This window comes from Populus trichocarpa, chromosome 9, assembly GCF_000002775.5.
Source record: "Populus trichocarpa isolate Nisqually-1 chromosome 9, P.trichocarpa_v4.1, whole genome shotgun sequence".
Classification (NCBI taxonomy): Eukaryota; Viridiplantae; Streptophyta; class Magnoliopsida; order Malpighiales; family Salicaceae; genus Populus; species Populus trichocarpa.
Window position 1 is genome coordinate 8,962,356 of NC_037293.2, and position 14,733 is coordinate 8,977,088.

Below are 14,733 nucleotides of genomic sequence, written 5' to 3' on the forward strand. Positions count from 1 at the left end.
TGTAAATTTCAATGCTTAGATTATTAATGTCACAAGGCCTAGAAGAAATCGGTAAATGTTATATCCATGATGCCACAAGCCCTTCTTCAAAAGGCCAGACTGCTTCGGATCTCCGTTCTCCGCGTGCTCACGCTTCTCACCTAATATGTACATTACAAGAAGGAGAAGTGAGCTTGTTAAAATTGAACGAGCAAAGAAAAACCCAAGAGGGCACTACATTCTCCTCGGAACTGGACAAACTAAGGCTATCTATCTACCGAAATCTTCAGGTTCTTCTTTCCCTTTCTCCGAAAGTATAGTACAATGTTTCTGGTAGGGCTTCATTTTCCCCCTTTTTTAAATGATGTTAGGGTTCATTTTACCTTTCCAGTTAAAATCTAACCTAACATAGTAACATCAATCTCTATTAGATTGCTTTGTTAACCAAATCAGTTAATCCATTACCGATGGAGAATGCCCATCGAACCTAATAATGGATTAGTAGTTGAAATGGGCCTTTAGAATCATCTCAACAAGTTGGAGTATTTTTTTTAAAAAAAATAGCACTAATTCAAGAGATATTTGAAAAAATAGTATTGCATTGTTGGAAACAATGAAATTTTATATTTTTTTGAGGCTATGTTGTTCCAAATAGAAAAACGGAAAAAATCAATGAAAATTAATTGATTATGTAATTCAAAATATCTGGAAAGATTATATCGGGGTATATTGTAACGCAACTAATGCATATATTTTTTTAAAAAGAATTATGCTATTGATAACAAATGCAATTGTATAAATCTAAGCTGTTTTTTGAAATATTTATTATGTTGCTCTAGATTCCCAAAACATTTTTCTGGCCAGCGCTGTTAAAACACAAAACAGTAAAGAAATTGACTGGAAGTGAGATTACACGTGGGACTCGTATCCTAAAACAATCCCACTTCCCAACCTCTAATTGGTTGTTGACACCAGTAACTCGGTCATTATACTCAACATGGTTTTTCGCTATATTATGCTTGTGTGTGCAGAGGTACACCTTAACTCCTAGTAATTTGTTCATTCACAAAGCAATCTCCTTCTAATCAAGATTTACCCCTGTGGTCTCTCTCTCTCTTTCTCTCCGGTCCACACGCCATCAAATGCTAATAAATAAAATATCCAAAGATTTCAACTCACTCCGGTGACTTTGAACAAGGAGAAGGGGACCAAAATACCCTAATAGCCCACAAAGTCTTATTACCTGAAAACTTTATCCTCCTTTCAAGCCGAAGAAACGCATGAAACAAAAACCTTAAAAAACCAAAGCCTCATTTAATGATGTTTCTCTGTTCTTTATTTTTTTTGGGGTGAGACACACAAATAACAGCTTCACCACCTAAAATCATCAAACAAAGAAAGAAAAAAACAAACTTCCCTTTTTAATACTTATTCTTCGTTTCTACATTTGTTATAAAGAGGGATTTTTGCTTGATGGGTGTTTTGACAAATCTAAGAGGATCAAGAGCTGCAACAGCATCACAAGAAGGGTTGCCTGTATCAGATGGGTCACCATCAAATTCTACTCAAGTTTCAATCTTTAAAATGAAGTGGTCAAATTTTTTGCCAATTTTTGTTGCTCTTGTGGTGATAGCAGAGATCGCCTTTCTGGGTCGTCTTGATATGGCTAAAAATGCCGATTTAGTTGATTCTTGGGCTGATAGTTTTTTCTACAGGTCAACTATATCTGCTGATATGGTGGAAAGTGATGATTTTGGATTGGAAACAGTGAATATGGATAAAACTAATGGAACTTCGGAGTCAGATAGCTGTGAGGAGTGGTTAGAAAAGGAGGATGCTGTGGTTTATTCAAGAGATTTTGATAAAGACCCCGTTTTGGTCGCTGGAGCGGAAAAGGTTTGTTGGATTTGAACTTTCCTTTTTCAAGATTTATGGGATATGATTTTTTATTATTGTTGTTGTTCTTTTTTGCTACTTGGTGAATTTTGTGATTATACAATTTTTTTATGAATTTTGAGTGTGATATAGTTAAGAATTTACTAATTATGTTCAGGGGGCTAGTAATGATATATGTATAGAGCAATGAAGGTTAGGAATTTGGACCATTTCCCGATGATTCCATGGAGGATTGGTTTTTAGAGGAGAACCCACAAGTAATAGAGTTCTTATGTTTAAGTGGTTTGTTTAAGACATGGGGAATAGAAGAAGATGATTCGTGTAGTTGACTTTAATTAGCTGTTTTGAATTATGGTTTTGATTTAGTTTAGCTGAGTTAATTGATTATATATGAGATGGAAAACAAGCTGAAGAAACTTGACATTGAAGTAGCTCATGTACAGTTTCTTTCCCCTTTTCAGCTTTATTGATTTCAACAACTCAATTGTCGTAGGTTTTAAAAATTAAGTTTGTTTTTTTTTTGTCATTATGTGGTACAGTGGTTTTGTAACTTGGATCTATGCATTTTTATTTAGGAGTGGAACACATGTGGGGTGGAATGTCAGTTTGGATTTAACCCCAGTAAGAAGCCAGATGCTGGATTTGGCTTACCTCAACAAGGTGGAACAGCTAGTGTGTTAAGGTCGATGGAATCAGCTTCCTACTATGCAGAGAACAATATTGCTCACGCACGACGGTGGGTAAGCACTATCCAAATTGACTTGATTGAATTTTGAAAAAACATTTTGCTTTGAGCTATAAGAAACTCTAGCGAGTATAAATTATCGTGGCTGTGTTTGTAGTTCCTAAATGGCCTCTTGTAGTTCCTAAATTATGGCCTCTTCTTGTTGTTTGGATTTGAATAGCTCAAGCCTACCATTCAAATTTAGATGTGAAGCTCTCCAATTATGATTTGCTATAAACTCGGTCACTTGAAGCACAAGATATAGAGATGTTTGAATACCAAATGTTGAGTCAATTATTTTTAAACAACTCCTCTTAAATACAGAGATTGATTTCAAAATTTTGATCCATTAGGGACCAAAATGGTTTTTCAGAATGCAATGAATGTTCAGAATTTGAGCTTTTCCTTTTTGTAGAGTTTCTTTCTTCTCTTGATGATATATAGTAGGACTAGAGGGTACATTAAAAATTCCAGAGATGTTTTTGGTGATGCTCAAATAGTTGGTTATGCAAGATATTCACTTTTTCTGCATCATTGGATATTGGTCCTACTTTGGCACGTGATGTTGAGATTCATGGTGTGGTGCATGTTAGTATTCTAGAAATGAATTGATAATATGTGAACACTTTCTACAATAGAGCATGCTATCTGCAATTTTTATGCTGAAGTTGAAAATAACTGCCTGCCATTCTTCTCAAGTGCATTTCTTTTGATATTCAATTATTCAGATCTATAATTTATTTTTTCAGATGATTAAACTGATGCTTTGGTTTTCTTATGAATTAGAAGGGGATATGATGTTGTAATGACAACGAGTCTCTCCTCAGATGTGCCAGTTGGATATTTTTCCTGGGCTGAGTATGATATCATGGCACCAGTGCAGCCAAAGACTGAGAAAGCACTTGCTGCTGCTTTCATTTCCAATTGTGGTGCTCGCAACTTCCGCTTGCAAGCACTTGATGGACTTGAAAGGTCGAACATCAACATAGATTCCTATGGTAACTGCCATCGGAACCATGACGGAAGAGGTGAGCATGCCAAAATCCTTTCAATATGTGGTATTTTCCACAGGTTTTATGTTTTCCATTGAACTATTGAGATCACTGTCACATTCCCCTTGAGATGCCATTATGTTTCTATCACAACTTTTGCTTGGAAATAGTGGGATTTCCTAGTTTTTGCTCTTGAATTAGATTTTTGGCCATTGGAACTACAATTTTGTTCATATCCGATACACAACTTCGTTGTTTGTTGGTAATTTTATAGATTCATTTCATGATGCAATTGACTTTCATCTTTGGTAAGTCATGTATGATTCTTGTTTTAGATGATGCGTTTCCTCTTTTAAATTTTCATGTGCCTCTTTCAAGTCAAATTAAGTCTGTTAAGTGATGGCTGCATTGTGATATGATACATGATCACGTATATTCCCGTATTTGTTTAGCTAAGCATTATCATTTATTATTGTTGTAATATATGTTATGCAGTGGATAAAGTAAAGACTCTGAAGCGTTACAAATTTAGCTTGGCTTTTGAGAATTCCAATGAGGAGGATTATGTCACAGAAAAATTCTTCCAATCTCTTGTTGCTGGTATGTGAGCTTGCTCTCTCTCAATAAGTGTGGGTGTTACAACTGTTGTTGCCAAATACTATCATGTGTCTTTGCTTTTGAGTTTGCAAATGTTTTAGAAATTTTTTATTGGGATTTGTATAGTGATAATGGATACTGAAACCAATTTTTTTAGGAACCATACCTGTGGTAGTTGGTGCTCCAAATATTCAAGATTTTGCTCCTGCACCTAACTCAATTTTACATATCAAGGAGCTAGAAGATGTTGATTCAATTGCGAAGACTATGAAATACCTTGGAGAAAATCCTGATGCCTACAATCAATCATTAAGGTACAACTTAATCTTATCCAGTACAATAATGATTTGTTAATTTTCAGTTGATATTGGGTGACTGGAATGTTTTCTAGAGATATTTCTTGTTATTTCCCCATAGTTCCTCATTGAGAGCTGTCCATCAATTAGGTGGAAATACGAGGGCCCATCTGATTCTTTCAAGGCACTGGTAGATATGGCAGCAGTACACTCATCATGCCGTCTTTGCATTCACCTTGCTACTATGATTCGGGAGAAAGAGGAAAATAGCCCAGGGTTTAAGAGGCGTCCCTGCAGATGCACCAAAGACTTAGAGACCGTGTATCATTTATATGTAAGAGAGAGAGGAAGATTTCAGATGGAGTCCATTTTCTTGAGGTAAGTTCATCAATCTGATGAGTATTGTTGTCTTTATTGCATATCAGTGTATCTATCCGTGAACCTGTGTATGCAAGTTAAACAAAGGCACACAAATCCGCATCACTAGTTGAGTCACCATTGCATCTGTCTTGTTGTATGAATTTGGGAATTGAAACCCAGTGAGAAGTGAAAGTGTGATTCATGTTTGATTTATTTTGTGTGTTCCCCCCCTTTCCCCCTCCTTTTTGGCCTCCTGCTTGGTTTAGCATATTTGTGGCAACATGGTCAATGATTTAATCTGGATGCAGAGGCCAGATATTCAAATTTTCCTTCTCTTTCTGTTTAATATTTTAGAAAAATTAACGAGTCTGCATTTTATAAAACATTGACAAAACCATGTTATGCAGGTCTGGCAATCTAACTGTAAATGCTCTAGAGGCTGCAGTGCTCAAGAAGTTTAAGTCTTTGAAGCATGTGCCCATCTGGAAGCAGGAAAGACCTGAAAGCATAAGGGGAGGAGACGATTTTAAAGTTTACAGAGTATACCCTGTAGGCATGACACAGAGGCAAGCTCTGTACTCTTACAAATTCAACACTGATGATGATTTCAAGAATCACTTGGAAGTCAACCCATGTGCAAAGTTTGAGGTGATATTTGTCTAGGACGATTTCTGAATTCTGACTACCACGATTGCTAATTTTGAGCTTCTTGTGTTAAAATGTGTGCAAGGAAGTCAAGGTGATTTGTTTGGAGGGTTGCTTCCATCCTTTTCCGTTGGCCTCCTTGTATCTGTTGTTTTACATGAGCAATGAAGTGCTATAGCTTGCTGGGAAGTTGGGTTATTTGGGGTAAACCCTTCACTGACCTTGGTGATGCATGGTGAATCATTCGAGATATTCTTCTGGTTTGACATAGCCTTAACTCGACCTTGTCGAAGGTGTCTTTGGTGAGGCATAGCAATCTCAACTCCCAGAAATCTATTTGTAAACGCTGTTTTCGATAGTGTTCTTAGCAATGCACTGTTGTGAGAATTTCTCGTCAGATTTTAGATTGCTGATATATCAAGAACATCCCCTTATACTTTTTCAAGATTCTCCATCTAATTGACAGTATCATCTCATTCTACCTCCACAAACCATCATTTTCAGGGTCGTGTCTAGTAATAGGTTCCAGGGAGTAAGTCCAAGATTTTTTTTAAAAAAAAGAACACAAACTGTTACTCTACTCTATTGTTTGAAATTCCGAGCGTGGTATTTTTTAAAATATTTTAATGAAAAAAACAAACACATTTTAATTAATGTTACGAATCCGGCTGATGTCGAAAAGAATATTCTTAGGAATCCACTTGAAAAGCCTAGGTCCTAGAGAAGTTCCCGTGATGATTTGGTAGAAGACTTTTTCGGGAATTTAAGAGAATATTATTAGATATCGGAATTTGAATTTGACTGGGATCAGATTATTTTTTTATAACCTTATAAAAAAATATATAAAAATGCTAGGAATCCAAAAGTTCATATATAATGGATAAATAATTTTTAAAATGTTGAGGTGTTGATATATTGAATGAATTTTTTTTAACAAAAAAATGCTAACTTATTAGATTAATTAAAATCAATCATGTTTAACCCCTCGTATTCTCATTTTGAAGCATGAGCACGTGACTACGTCATGAAATTTAAATTTAAATTAAAACAAATTAGAAATCTCAATTCAAATTAATAAAATATTGAATTGAAGGCCTGAAATGGTAAAAACATTCAATAAAAAAATCCAAACAAGGTGCTCAAGCATACCTAGAATGGTGGCTCGCACTACAACGTGACTTGGACCAATTTTTTTAAATAAAAAAAATTAAGACTTAGGTAATTGACTTGACTAGATCTATTAAACCATGTTAATTTAATAATATGATTAAAAAAATAACAATGAACGATAAAAAAAGGATCCAAGATAACCTATGTCATTTTCAAAATTAGTGAAAAATCATATAAAAACAAAACAAAAAAAAAAGCTCAATATCCAAATAAATTAAATGTTGAAAGATAAGTCCAAAAAAACATGATCTTAAAAAAAAACAAATGTTCTTTTACATCATGTTGCGCCACGGGCTAAATATTTTTTTAACCTTAAACAAATGTTAAAATAAATAGAAATGATGACATATTGAACGATATATTTTTAAAAATAAATAATGAGCAGTTAATTTAATTAAAAAAATATTTTTAAAAAATCTAAATCCAGAAAATAAAAAAATTTATATAAAGAGACTCAAGATAACCCAAGTAATTTTTAAAAGCAATGAGAAATACTATATAAAGAAAAAAAAAATATGAAGCTCAATATCCAATTAAATAAAATGCCAAGTGATGAAACTAAAAAAAAATATGAGTTTTAAAAAGAAGAAAAACAACAAATGAACTTGAACAAATCTCTTAAACCTAGGTTAATTTTTTAAATTCGTTAAATTCTAGACCTGAAATTAATCAAGAAACTCAATTTAATATTGAAGGGTGAAATAAAAAAAAAATCTTTAAAACTTGCCAAGGTTAAAAAATAACAATCAAGATAACATGGATGAAATTGTAAATTTTTTTAATAAATTATAAAATAAAATAAATAGCTATCAAAAGAACAAGGACCAAATCTAAAATAAAAAAAATGACGGAGGATGAAATCGAAAAGAAAAATTTAATTCTATAAATTAATTCAAATTAAAAAAAAATCGATTAAAAGAACAAGGACCGGATCATAAAAAAAACAAAATTGAAGGATGATTGTGAAATGTTGCAAGGGAAGGCACAAAAAACAATAAAGAAAGAGAGAAGAAGAAAAAAAAAATTCAATCATCGTCAAACCACTCGTAATTAACCATTGTTGCGAATTAAAACACACCAAGAAAACCAATTTTTCATTTCTGTGAGTCACTACACTCGCCACTCAAAAACGATAAGGAGGCTCATTTGTTGACGTATTCCACGAACACAAAATTAACTTTTTATTAATTAAATTATTAAATCATCCTTTTGACCACATGAGTATTGGAAAAATAAAAAATTTGAAATCTCAAACATGCCTCCAAAGTAAAGCCTAAGATATTTTTTTTTATTGCAGTGGCATTAGAGTAGGAATACTATGCATGGTTAGTGAAAATTCATATAAAGCCCTTAGACCAAAGTTTTTTTTATTTTTTTTATTTTAAAGGTAACCAAGTAATTGCACCGTTGCAAAAAAAAAAAAAAACTGAGATACCTTCCAACGAATCTAAAATGACAATTGAACATAGCAAAAAGACAATTTCACCTTTAAAAGACAGTCTTAATTTTATTTTTTATTTTTAAAATGTAAATTTACTATTACAATCGACAGTAAATCAAGGCATTTACACAATAATTTTCCCACATCAAACAGGTTTTGTTAATAGCTATGACTAGTCTATGACCTGCACTATGCGGCAGACTGGAAAAAAAAATCCTAGCAATAAAAAAAAACATAAAAAGACCACAAAACATGTTTTTAAAAAAGTAAGAGGTTGAGATTTAGATCATGAATCTATTGGATCGAGTAAGCTTATCGAACAAAAACAGAAATCAGGAAGATTGATGTAACTCAGAAATCAAAGTGAATTATTTTGCAAATAAAATATTAATGATTCTCGAAAAGTAATCAGTCAATCACAGAAGAAGACATCACCAAAATACTCGTATGAGTCCCTCCTTCCCTAGAATACTTAATCAGCGCACGCCAAAAGGAAGAGACAACATAGAGGAAGTGATTGAACCCAGAGTGAGCTGCTAATGACACACTGCAAGCTAAATAACACGCGAAAAGAACAGCTAGAATTCAAAACCCAGGCCGAGATTAATAATATTACAATCCACAGTACAAAAATGATTTAAATGCAGGTAAAAAGACTAAAAGTAATGGTCCAGTTTTATCAGCCCATCAGACCATATGAACCTAGGTGATTACAGCCTGTTATCCTTCCACTGCCAGGAGCGGGAGGTTGTCGCTGCTCTGTGAAACCAGCCTCACGCATTGCCCCCCACTTTAGGAGACATGTAGCCCAAGCCTTCGCTGGGGTCACATAGCTCAGCTCTTGGCTTGGAATGGGCGGGCCAGAAATTCATCACACTAGACTCAGCCATCTGGACAAGATCAACGTTCCATCACCTTAATGCCTCCACTTGGATCACAAGCCCACGCTACCAGGCTTGGCGTTTCACCTTGTTTGGCGTGTCCATTATAACGAATTACACAAAGTAAGTTTTAGTCAATGTGGGATTGTGCTCCTCCCTACTACTTGTGCAGCTTGAAACTCGGTGACTAAACAAGTTATCTTTTTCTTTGTTGTTCTTGTTTTATTTTCCATAGACATGGACACTTCTTCTCTCAGGTTGCAGATCGCTTTGTCATTTGAATGGATATGTGTATACATAGCAGGATACATCCAGATCTTGTTCAAATTTACAGTACCCCGAGTAAGAGAAGTTGAGATGCTTGGAAAAATTTTCAATGAATTCATTAAAAACCAAGAAAGTGAAAGGTAAGACTGAACTCGGCAGCAATTAGTGTAATGCAAATCAAGATGAATGCTTCCCGTTTGGTAAACAAGTTAATTAGCATGTCATTTTATTAAATAAGGAATAAAGTCCAGATCTCTAGATGCGAAGGTGTCGGTGGAGCTCAGGCACATGATTGGTTGGCTGTTGTGTTTGCATTGATCATGAGTGTTATGCAAATGCTAGCATCTTGTATAGTTGAATTAAGCAGCCAAAGACATAAATTCAAAACCAGTTCTTTATGTTGTTTTCCTTGCACTTCTGAGTAACTCATTAGTTTCCAAGAGCTTATTGGTGGCATTTAATATTGTGGCTAGCTGTTAAGCCACCGGAGTAACAGTGCTTTAGCACTACCTGTTGGAGCAAACTCCAACTAGTGGTACTTTTACTACTAATACGGTGGCTTACATGCAGATCAAATGATAAGTTTCCAGTATTGTTGGGCTAGGTCGCTAGATATTAAGGGTTGACAATTGGACGGATGCTTTTCAGACACAGCAGCAGCCAGTTCTAAAATATCCAGTCAAGAGGAAATACATGGCCCTAGCAGGCCCGCGCGACTAGATCCTTAATTTGTTTTTTGTTTGCAACTGTCCCAAGAAAAAACCAACAACTCTAACAAATATCCACACTTCACTAGTAACTATCTACCATCATCATGTCATCGCTTTCAGTTCGTTTTCTTACACCACCTTTGTCACACGCAACTCCAAGCTCCTCTGCAAGACAAAGACTCTTCGCTGGACCCCCCACAGTGGCTCAGCCAGTGGATGCAGGGAGGTTGGAACCAAGAGTGGATGAGAGGGATGGATACTATGTGTTGAAAGAGAAGTTTAGACAAGGGATTAATCCTCAAGAGAAAGTGAAGATAAAGACAGAGCCAATGAAGCTTTTCATGGAAAATGGGATTGAGGAGCTAGCTAAGTTGTCGATGGAAGAGATTGACAAAGAGAAGAGCAGTAAAGATGATATTGATGTTAGACTCAAGTGGCTTGGTCTCCTTCACAGAAGGAAGCATCGACGTAAGCATTAACTTGTCAAGTTTTAGTAGATTCTTTGAAAGTATATTTGATTTAACTGTCCATAATCCATTTTGTATCTAAATGCTTTGAAGATTACTAGATCAGTTCCTTGCTGTAAATTGTTTTTAATGATCAGATTGTAGATTTATGATCAGATTGAAGTTACCAAATGGGGTAACAACAAGTGCACAAACAAGATACCTGGCGAGTGTGATAAGGAAATATGGGAAAGATGGTTGGGCAGATGTGACAACTAGACAAAACTGGCAAATCCGTGGTGCGTGTTGCCTGATGTGCCAGAAATACTAAAGAGTCTTGCAGAAGTTGGCTTGACAGGTCTGCAGAGTGGCATGGACAACGTTAGAAACCCTGTGGGGAATCCTCTTGCTGGGATTGATCCAGATGAGATTGTTGATACCGGGCCTTATACCAACTTGCTGTCTCAATTTATCACCTCCAATTCTCGTGGCAATCCTGCTTTCACTAACTTGGAAGTTTCCTCACTTCTATATTAATGTGATAAATGCGGAGTTATTTTCAGTGACCTTAACCCCTCTCTCTGTCTTTCTAGGCCAAGGAAGTGGAATGTATGTGTTGTGGGTTCTCATGATCTTTACGAGCATCCTCACATCAATGATCTTGCTTACGTGCCTCCTTTGAAGGACTTGCGGTTTGGATTCAATTTTCTTGTGGGTGGGCTCTTTAGTCCCAAGCGACGTGCTGAGGCAGTTCCTCTTGATGCCTGGGTCCCAGTTTGCAGAGCAGTTTTAGAGGCCTGCATAGATCTTGGCTTCAGAAGGAACAGGCAAAAAACAAGAATGATGTGGTGGTTGATTGACGAGCTTGTGAGTCATCGTTCATCTTTTGACACGTCATTTGTTCCCCTTATCTTCACTTAGTATTTCCCTCATCAAACGAATTCTGTATAAATGCAGGGCATTGAAGGATTCAGATCAGAAGTAGTGAAAAGAATTCCCCATCAATGGCTAGAGAATCTTCTGAAGATTTGATTCAAAAGCAATGGGAAAGGATCAAGGAGGGGTTATTTCGGTGTTCATTCACAGAAGCAGGAGGGTTTTAGGCTTTTAGCTACGTAGGTCTTCACATTCCTGTTGGTCGTGTCCAAGCAGATGACATGGATGGGCTAGCTCATCTAGCTGACATTTATGGCCCCGGCGAACTCAGACTCACTGCAGAGCAGAACATCATAATTCCCAATATCGAGAACTCAAAGATTGAAGCCTTACTTAAAGATCTTCTATTGAAAGACAGTTTCTCACCCGAACCACCTCTTCTCATGAAAGTGTTGGTAAGCATGCACTGGCAACCAGTTTTGCGGGCAAGCAATAATTGAAACAAAGGCCTTGGAGGTAACCGAGGAGGTGCAGAGGTTAGTGTCAGTGCCTCGACCAGTGAGAATGCATTGGACAGGCTGTCCTAATACCTGTGGGCAGGTGCAAGTTGCCGATATTGGGTTCATGGGCTGCATGGCAAGAGATGAAAATGGGAAAGTTTGTGAAGGAGCAGATGTGTATGTAGGAGCAAGAGTTGGGAGTGACTCGCTTTTGGGAGAGCTTTATAAGAAAAGTGTACGTTCCCTGCAAGGACTTGGTGCCTTTGGTTGTGGACATTTTAGTTAAACATTTTGGAGCTGTACCTAGGGAGAGGGAAGACGTGGAGGATTAGTAAATATGTCCACTCTTGTTTCTTTGCAAACTTGGAGGGGATGAAATTCAAGCTTTCGAAACGGAAATGATCTCATAGGACCATGAAGACTGATAGAGGTCTAAGAAATGAATAGGGAAGGGTGTTGTGTTCTAGAGCTTCTACGAGCATAATTTCTAACAACTTCGGCTTCACTTGGTGGGTTTTGTTTGATGGTTAAAGGCCAGGTCAGGGCTTATGCATGGAAATAAAAGTTAGCGTAGTTTTAAAGACGCAAAACTTCAAGCACTCAAGAGACTGAAAACATAAAAATTGAAAAGATGTTTGTACGACTCCCACAGAACTCTTTGTTCTTTTGTGGATTATTATCTAAGAATGAGTCTTGATTGGGATGTTGAAATTCTGCCTGTAAAAGAATTTTGTGCTTCAGGAGGTATCTGCCAAAAAAAAAAAGCGCCACTCCTAGAGACCTAGTATACTTGTGTGCGGTTTGAAATTACAATTGCAAAGAGTTGAGACTGTATGGAACATCTTTCAACAAGGTCTCCCCCCAACCACTTCTTATTCCTCTTCGTTTCTTAGATCCCAAGTAACCAATATGGGCAGGTGACGGTCCAGTTGGATTTACCCTATATTTGACGAGTTAAAAAAGTGAAGAAGCTTGTAATCCAGGCCTTCATTAGGATCACATAGCTCAGCTCTAGGCTTGGAACGGGCAGGCCAGAAAATTGGCAAATCGACGACTGGATCAATGTCCCACTCCAATTGGATTACAAGCCCACGGGACCGAGCTCGGAGCAGTTCATTGCTTTGCGTGCGTATTATACTAAAACAAGAGAAAGTTGGTTTTTGTCGATGTGGGATTCTGCTCCTCCTTTAGACTTCTTAGTACTTGTGAAGTTTGAGACTTGGTGACTAAACAAATTATATTTTCTTTGTTGTCCTTATTTTGTTTTACAGACACTTCATTCTCTCAGATCGCAGATCGCTTTGTCATTTGAATTGATATGTACAGTGCAATCATTTAGCTCCAGTTCAAATTTACACCTTGAGTAAGAAAAGCTGACATGTTGGAGAAATTTTCAACGAATTCGTTCAAAACCAGCAAAGAGAAAGGTTCCTTCCCGTTCAACACTGAATTTGGCAGCAATTAGTGTAGTGCGATTCAAAATGAACGCATCCCGTTTGGTAAACAAGTTAATTAACATGTCATTTCAACAAAAAAATGAATAAAAGATGCTATCTATTTCACAAGAATGAGTGCCTGCTATCTAGTCTCGGAATTGCCACAGTAAGGTGTCCGTGGAGCTTAGGCACATGATTGATTTACTGTTTGTGTTTTGTTTGCATTGATTTGGAGTTTTTAACATCTATCATGTTAAAAGACAATATTCCAAATGAAAAAAGAGATCTCAAACAAATGCTTGCATCTTGTATAGTTTGAATTGAGCAGCCAAGAACATAAATTCAAAACCTGATTTGTATGTTGTTTTCCTTGCACTTCTGAGCAGCCATATAGTATTGTAGTTTTTAAGCCACCAGAGCAACACTGCTTCAGTACTACCTGTTGGAGCGAATTCAGATGTTAAAGATCACAACTCACCAGGGACTGGTTTCGGACGGTATAACTTGCAAATTCAAGCACAGGTCTGAACTGCTGTGCTAGAAGCAACCAGATTGGTAGTTGATTGGGTTGGGTAGCAGCGTGCTGTGGGAAAGATTCTTTAGTTGTGTGCTTAAAGCAGTATATACTCACGTAGTCTTCTTGCTGCTGGAGTACTCGTTAATTACTTTGTAAAATTTTTAGACATGCCACCATAATGGCTGCTGCCTGCTGGTTAGCTAAGAATGTACTAGGAGCTCTTTACCTTCCAACTTACTAAACCACTGGCTACTTCACAACCTTCTCAGCTTGTAGACGACATGTATTCCGAGTACATTCTTAGCTAACCAGCAGCCAGCAGTCTCGTTGAAAAAGTAACAGGTCACACCCATATTTCTGTTTAGTTGGTACTCAGCTAACACTGATAAACCTTGTTAAATTGCTCGAGTTAATGACTTACCCTATTTTTAGGAACTCATCACGACTCAAAACAGATTATCGAGAAAAAGACATTAGATATCGAGTATATCAAGATAAAAAAGTTATAACACAAGATTCGACTATAATTGCTGGAGCCACTCAACAAGAGAAGGCTCCTCTAAAAATTAGAGTATGCCGCTATTTGCGGCGGGCACACGGTATTCTTTAGTAAAAGGCGAAAGAATAGTTCGCTCTGTGATCACCGCGCGGCTGCTTGATTTTAGAGAGGGTTTACTTGTCTATATATAGAGCATTTGCTGATAGGTGATGTTCTTTGTTTTCGATGTGGGATATTTGGAAACCCAAATGCAATGACCCCAATTATCCATTCCTCCTCTTGCACTTTCACTTCCAAGTGCCACCCATGTTTGATTTTCTCCCTCTCGATTCACATAATTTGACAATCACAAATGCGAGTTTCTAATATTGAACAAGACTTAAATTGGCTACTAGCATTTGAATTAATCAAGAAAATTGGCTTCCAAGCCCTCTAAATAACCTCAAGTTATTAGAGTCGAACCGTGAAAAGCCCAGAATAGGGCACGAGCCACCACCTCCA

General features: G+C 36.7%; 2 protein-coding genes, 1 non-coding gene and 1 pseudogene across 4 annotated transcripts; 3 read left to right on the forward strand and 1 right to left on the reverse strand.

Moving 5' to 3' along the window:
• Window positions 1–1,035: 1,035 nt before the first annotated feature.
• Window positions 1,036–5,934, forward strand: LOC7457535 (glycoprotein 3-alpha-L-fucosyltransferase A). Of its 2 annotated transcripts, none has more exons than XM_024608625.2 (7): window positions 1,036–1,875; window positions 2,451–2,611; window positions 3,389–3,627; window positions 4,087–4,191; window positions 4,346–4,502; window positions 4,635–4,862; window positions 5,252–5,934. In XM_024608625.2, exons 1-7 carry the CDS (start codon window positions 1,453–1,455, stop codon window positions 5,505–5,507), a joined length of 1,569 nt encoding a protein of 522 aa, XP_024464393.1. In that variant the 5' UTR covers window positions 1,036–1,452; the 3' UTR covers window positions 5,508–5,934. The 2 variants fall into 2 exon arrangements, with proteins under 2 accessions (XP_024464393.1, XP_002313854.2); XM_002313818.4 differs by having other exon boundaries at window positions 1,038–1,875; window positions 3,386–3,627.
• Window positions 5,935–10,062: 4,128 nt separating this feature from the next.
• Window positions 10,063–10,947, forward strand: LOC18102107 (ferredoxin--nitrite reductase, chloroplastic). Its single transcript, XM_024608626.2, is given in 3 exon segments — window positions 10,063–10,426; window positions 10,563–10,703; window positions 10,706–10,947. Coding segments are annotated over 3 exon segments (741 nt in total). The 3' UTR covers window positions 10,942–10,947.
• LOC112323287 (ferredoxin--nitrite reductase, chloroplastic-like) lies at window positions 10,942–13,038 on the forward strand (annotated as a pseudogene).
• Window positions 13,039–14,267: 1,229 nt separating this feature from the next.
• LOC112326182 (U5 spliceosomal RNA) lies at window positions 14,268–14,386 on the reverse strand. Its single transcript, XR_002979847.2, has one exon. It is a non-coding gene; the product is annotated as a U5 spliceosomal RNA (small nuclear RNA).
• Window positions 14,387–14,733: the final 347 nt, after the last annotated feature.

What these genes read in the sequence shown, in the direction of transcription:
- LOC7457535 (XM_002313818.4), top strand. Translation starts at nt 1,453, where the DNA reads ATGGGTGTTTTGACAAATCTAAGAGGATCAAGAGCTGCAACAGCATCA. An exon ending in AATATTGCTCACGCACGACG is followed by an intron (nt 2,612 to 3,385) that starts GTGGGTAAGCAC and finishes CTTATGAATTAG; the next exon opens with AAGGGGATATGATGTTGTAA. An exon ending in CTTCCAATCTCTTGTTGCTG is followed by an intron (nt 4,192 to 4,345) that starts GTATGTGAGCTT and finishes CAATTTTTTTAG; the next exon opens with GAACCATACCTGTGGTAGTT.